At 42.1% G+C, this 6,759-nt stretch overlaps 1 protein-coding gene across 1 annotated transcript; it reads left to right on the forward strand.

The window, feature by feature from the left end:
- Positions 1 to 1,489: 1,489 nt before the first annotated feature.
- Positions 1,490 to 3,693, forward strand: LOC308505859 (lithostathine-like; the record flags this gene model as incomplete). Its single annotated transcript, XM_081068622.1, has 5 exons — positions 1,490 to 1,565; positions 2,149 to 2,267; positions 2,476 to 2,613; positions 3,242 to 3,368; positions 3,626 to 3,693. The coding sequence occupies 5 exons, from the start codon at positions 1,490 to 1,492 to the stop codon at positions 3,691 to 3,693; spliced, it is 528 nt and encodes a 175-aa protein (XP_080924748.1).
- Positions 3,694 to 6,759: the final 3,066 nt, after the last annotated feature.

Raw genomic sequence — 6,759 nt, forward strand, 5'->3', positions numbered from 1 at the left:
AGGATCATGTCTCCAATTTCATCCAGTTCCTGCTCTGACCCCTCTTTAGCTCTTACTAATTCTTTTAAACTCCTTCTCGTGCAGGGTCTCAGCTCCCACTCCCCGCCCAAGAACGCAGGACACGGTAAGGCCAAAAAGGAACACCCACGGAGCCATAGATAGGGGAGTCAAACCAACATATTCTCGCTGGCGGCTGGGCTGGAGACACAGGAAGCAGGATCTACATAATCTGCCTAACAGCAGTCCGCACTTGCCAGCCACCATCTTCTTGCTAGCCCCCATTCTTTTTTGCTAGCGTAGCCACAGCCGTTATATTAGTGGCCAATGGCTTACGGGTTACAGCTGACGGCCAACTAGCCACAGCTGCTGGCCATCTGATCACAATTGATGGCTATTTACTACCTGAGCCAGCACCTTTCTATGTGAGGCCGAGAGCCTGTAAACTGTTTTTTGGGGGCTTTGTCCCCACACTCCTTCACTGTCTTTCATTCTTGTACATTATCATTATCCATCAAGGAAGCTCCATCTCTCAAACAACTGGCAAGGCAAGTTTAATGATCTGATTTTCCTTAGATTTTGGCTTATTTATTGACTTGTCAGATGATTCTGAACAAATGATAATTTTTCTTTAAAATTAGCTACCATGTTTAAGAGGCAACTCTGAACCATCACTGCTACTCTTAGCTTTAGTTCCTTCTATGCCCTCACCTATTGTGATGCTTGTGATTCCCATACCCACCCCCATTTGTAATCCATTAGTTTTTAAAATAATTTTACTACACCATAGCAAGAAATACACATGTATGCTTAAATAAGTGAGTTCTTGAGATATCAGCCAGAAGAACTACTCCAGTAGAGTCCCTCTTAATAATGTAATACTACTTTGTGCCACAGGCCTCTAACAAGGAAGAGACAGGGAAAGGAGCAAACTTCACCCATTCCTGGGGCAAATGCTCATCTCTTAAGAGGAAAGAAACAACAGCTGTGGTAATTCCCAGCCTTTGCTGGGAAGAGACTCCTCCCCATGGCAGGAATCTCCTTGAACTCTTCGCAATCCCTTGCCATGGCATTTGTCCTAGCGCCACATGTTTGTTATTTATATCAGAGCCCCGCCTTCAAATCCTCTTATAAGAGGCAAGTTTGTTCTGACCTCACAAACCATTGCAGATCCCTGGAACACAGGTAAGTTGGAGCTCTGAAAGCTGAGAACTGAGGCAAGGGATTTACCTCATGCATTTTTGGAGAAGGTATATGAATATTTCTGTTCTCTGAGAACACAGTATCTCTGAGACTCAGCAAAGGTGGTCCTGAGAGGTCTCAGGAGGGGTTCTTTGCAGAACTAGAGAATGGGATGGATATCACCAAGATCAATTCATTCCTAGGGGAAAAAAGTAAAAGACAAGAGAGAGAAGAGAGGGGTCTCTGCATGCACTCTCTCTGACCACACTTTTTAAATGATCTCTGATTGTTTCTTTAAGTTATAGACACGATGCTGTCATCCATGGCCCTCCCCAGCATGTCCTGGATGCTGCTCTCCTGCCTGATGCTTCTATCTCAGGTGCAAGGTCAGATTTCACTGCCTGTAACACTGAGTTCCCTGTGAATGCTCACGGCCAAGAGGAGGAGGAAGCCTCCTGTGTGATGCATGTGGCAATGGTGAGGTATATCCTCCCACAAGGAAACTGCCTGCAATTCCTCCATCATCACTGCTTCCTTTTGGTTACTAGTGGTGGGAGGCACCACAGTGGTCCATTAACAATGGAATGAGGTAGTTTATATTTTGTCAGTGGATTCTAATCTATGTTGGCAGAGTGAAGAGAAAAAGCATGAAGGGTCAACAATGAGATAATAGGAAGCAGAACATGGAGAACCCAGTGTGGGAACAGTCTGCTCAGAGTGGGGGAAGCATTGGACTTTTGAATAAAAGGGAAGGGGAAGGGAAAAAAGAAAAGAGATGGTCCTTCATTTCATGGGGCTGGTTCAAGATCAAGTAATCCTGAAAGTGCTGGCAATGGTAAGAGGTAGTGAGGAGATTAGTGTCACTTCCACAAGCCCTTACCTCATAGGTATTTCCCTAGGGTCAACTCCCACCCCCAGTACCCACTCTGTATTTCACTCCATTCTCTCCTTTGTTTCCTTACAACGCAGGTGAAGACTTTGAGAAGGAACAAACCTCTCCAAGGCTGAGGTGTCCCTCAGGCTCCTATGCCTTTCTTTCCCACTGCTATGCAGTGTTTACGACACCAAAATCCTGGACAGAAGCAAATGTGAGTAGTTGCATTTGCAGCTGGGAGTGAGAGGGGAAAGTACATTTGAGACCAGAGGGAGAGAAGGTGGTCTCCATTCTCCAGACATTTTTGAGCATGAGAATGAGCCCCTCATCATTTGCACACACATCTTTTCTCATCTACGTAAGCCCTGTCCTCCTTCAATGACGTCTCAAGCTCCTCCTCAATCTCTCCCTTCCCCACACAGATTGCCTGCCAGAAGCGACGCTCAGGAAACCTTGTGTCTGTACTCAGTGGGGCTGAGGCATACTTCGTGGCCTCTCTTGTCAAGAATAATTTGAACATCCAATCAAACGTCTGGATTGGGCTCCATGACCCCACACAGGTGTGATAACATCTCCTCTCTTGTTACTTTTCTGACTGCTATTGTTACCCAGGTCTACTTCCTGTTTCCTGTGCCTGCTCAGGAAATACCCTAGAATGTCCCAGAACTCAAAGCTTTGGGGGGAATTTTGGGGAAATGGGAGGGCCTTGAGGTGAGCTGAAGAGATAAGTTTTGTGGAGGATCCTTATCTCCAGTTGAAGTTAATCTGCCTCTTGTCAAGTTTTTAGAGAATTCACATATGATGTCTTGTAACTCAGTTCTCTGAACTTCACTGAGACTACACATACTGTACTGAGGAATTCAAAATGAAGATAAGATGCCCTTTTCCCCTACAAAACTGACATTATGTTTAAGATTGAGGGTAGTTACAAAGGCACCACCAATTTTTGTTCAGCTAGTAACATTACTTTGAGTAGTACCATTGGTCTTAGTGATTATTGGCTTTAGCATTTGCCAATAGGAACAAGGAGTTAGGGAAAGTTTCCCAGAAGAGAGTTCCGTGGCAGCATGTGGATGAACAGAACAGATTTCATGATGCTGTGGGAGGGATCAGATATCTAGCTGAGAGGATTATAGGACCACTTTCATGGCCATTCAACCTCACCCAGCTCCATCCTCTACTCTATAGGGCACTGAGTCCAGTGCAGATGGTTGGACATGGAGTAGCAATGATATTATGAATTACTATGCCTGGGAGACCGATCCTTCCACAGTCTCAAACCCTGGCTACTGTGGGAGCCTGTCACGAAGCTCAGGTAAGTAAGAGGGGAGCTACCTTCTGGCTAGCCCTTTGTCCCTGCTTTCAGGGCCTGACCTTCAGGAAATCCTCCTCAGGTAAGAAATGCAATATTGGTTTGTCTTCTCCCATTCCCTGTCAACTCTCCTCTATTTGAGTCTCCTTCCCCTGGAGTAGGACCCTGGTGGAGAGGAGGGAGGGGCTTTGAATCCTAAGCCAAAATCCCGGATACAGTCTCCACCAGCCCCATTCACTTTACCTCTTCTGTCTCTCCAGGATATTTGTCATGGAAAGACTATCACTGTTATAAGAATTTGCCCTATATCTGCAAGTTCAAGAACTAAGTCAGGTAGGGGTCAACAGCCTGAGTTTCGTGTACAGTTCGTCACAGACATGGGACCAAGTGAGAAGACCCACCCAGGAAGGGAATATTTTCTCTACATACCAAACCTGACCACATCATTCTGACCTTTCCTCCCCACCACCCTCATTTCAGGCTCCTTTCTGCATTACATAACCTGAGCTTTCAAAGAGCAATAATAAAAATTTTAATCTGCAATTACCTGTGTTGTGTGCTTTAGTTTCCTAGACAAACACTGAGAAGGAGGAAATGGATGGGGGAAGAGATTCTGTGGGTCTTGTCTCAGCCCATGTGAAAATGAATAAATATAGATCCTACTGGTATATTTGTGATGAGATTTGTCGACTTTGCTCACGTAGGATTTAGGTTACATATGAAGACATTGCTCTCCCAACATTCTACTGCCCACACATTCCCAAAGGCCTGGCGGTATGACACAACCAGCCTTAGGCCTAGCCTCTTACAATGTTTAGAACAGAACTTCTTAAACTTCTTAGATAAAGAAACTGGGTTATTTTTTTATTATTCTTATTTTGAAGTTAAAAGATTTCCAATCTATCATGAAATGATATCTGTAAAATAGAATAGAAATGAATAAATGCAAAAATGTATAAAAGAGAGAATTAAAACACATACTTAACTTTCATATCTGTGAAAACCAATAACAAAAATGTATCTGTCAAATTGCCATAAAGATTTTCAATATATTTTAATATCTATACTTGCAATGCCATGGTTGTCTGGCAAACAGTTTGAATAGGAGCACTGGTCCTTTGAATTATGTGTTGCCCTGTCTGTTGAGGTCACTTGTGAGAATCGACCACAGCAGGTCCTTTGTCCTTGGGCTTTAAAACATTCTGGCCTCAGTCATGTTGGAGTTGAGGTGACTTCAATGGCTGGCAGGATTCCTATTGATATTTTTTGAATAAAAAAAATAAAGGTTTTTTTGAAAACAAAAATTCTCTTACCTGAAAGAAAGCAAGACCCAGACTTTTTGTTTATCCGTATATTTCAAGACCAGTATTCTGCTTTCCACCTTATTACACTTCCTCTCCCTGGACACATATTTCTATTGTGGAAAAAAAGTGTACCTGGCTAGTTCCCTAATCTGGAAAAGAAATTGTCATATGAGACCTTTGACAAAATTATCGATACTGGCCAAGAACACTACATTGCCATTGTAAGGGCATTGCTTCTCAAATAAATAGCTGAGATGAATGGACAGTCATTTTTTTTTTATTTATTGATGATTGTTAAATTTCTTTTGATCTTTCTAAGATAGACTGCCTTGGCTAAGCATTTACTTAGCATCTTTGGTGAAAACACTTTCCCTCACTTTAAATGAATCTATGGTTTTGAAATGCCATGGGTCTTGATTTTCTGCCCTGGTTAATGTCATAAAATGGGTTAGAACAGTTCACAGTGATTGTGCTTGTATCAGTTACTCTTTTAGTTTGAATTCTCCCTTTAATGGCAGGTGAGCTGGGGGGCCAAATCCTGTTCTTCTAGTTGTAGAAGCCCACTGTATGAGATAGGGCATTTGTAATTGTAAGAAAGATTCCAACATGATTTGGCTTTCAGAAGTAAAGGTATTTACTGGATCAGATAACTAAGAAAAGCTAGCAGTAAGGTAGGCTTTGAGCTGACTCCAGTCAGGGCTCAAGTGCCATTTGTCCGGGGTTCTCTTGTCTGTGCTCTCTTTTATCTATATGCTTTATCCTTTTACCGGCTTCTCTTTACAGCTCAAGATCATTGGCCACAGCAGCTGGGGCTACTGATTCCTCATCAGTATCAAAATTGCAAACAATCATGAGCATTTCAAATAATTGCTTTAAAAGAATATTTATTCCTATCTTTCCTAAAATGAAAATTAAAAATAATATAGACAGTCGACAAACCAGGTAAATTTAATAAATTGAGTTAACAACTATTGAGTTGAATATTAACCATTATAAATTACACTGAAATGTTTCATGTTTGTTAAATTATAAAATGTACACATTGGAAGTGGAGGCAGGGAAGGACTTCCTTTTACATCCCCTCACTTACTGTCTACCTTGAGTGCTTTGGTCAGACTAGATGGGGAAGATTTGTCATAACAGGACCTGAGAGAAGGGAAGAGCCAAAATCAAAGCCTAGCCAGTCAGCAGAGCAAACCCACAGCGCTGAGAAAGAACACAGGTGCTGTGAACTCAGAGAAACTCCTGTGTGGGGAGAGGCTCTTCCGGGCTCAGGCTGGCACTGCCCAATATAAGGTACCTCCTTACAGTCAATACCAACTTTCCTTCAGGCAAAGGTGGAGTTTTATTCTCTGAGTGCTCTCGGGTGCCCAGTTCTTATGTCCCTGAGAAGCAAAGAGAGTGAGAAAAGATCTTCTGGTAGAGACTGCAAAATAAGAGCAACTACGTGGCCCAGAAAGGGGATTCAGAAAATCAGGACTGGGAATAATAAAGATATTTAAGGAGAGATCCACGGACGAGAGAAGCAGAAAAGAATCAACAGAACATTCTTCCTACTGACAGTCCGTTTCATCTCCTGATTTTTCCCTTTCTCCCAAACTCATGAAAATGACCAGTACTTATGTAGAATCTAATGGTAGCAGGTGAGGATGACAAAAAAGAAAGAAAAAGATGATAACTCTTTCAATTGAATCCAACTCTAAGTATTCCCTGAAAATCTAACTTCAGGGTAAAAAATTCTACCGATAAGTTTATATCTCATTATTTTAAATTAAAAAAAATTATGATGCAGTATGTTCCACCCCAACCTCACAACCAATTGTCTAAAACACATAAACACCCACATATAAATATCAAACTATCACGTTCAAATGGAAAATTCTTTGAAACTCAACTTCCTGATTGGCAGACAATTAGTGTGTTTTTGTTAAAAACTTTTTATTGTCTTTGTATGAAGTACTATGATTTAGTGGTGCCTCTCCCACCACCATCTTCCCCTTTGTTGATGCTTAGTGTTCTTTTCAAAGAACAAGTAATTCTCATCTTTTGTCAGTTGTTTTTGGGATGTAACTTGAGACTTAGCCTGAGGG

This window comes from Rhinolophus hipposideros (assembly GCF_964194185.1).
Source record: "Rhinolophus hipposideros genome assembly, chromosome: 12".
Classification (NCBI taxonomy): Eukaryota; Metazoa; Chordata; class Mammalia; order Chiroptera; family Rhinolophidae; genus Rhinolophus; species Rhinolophus hipposideros.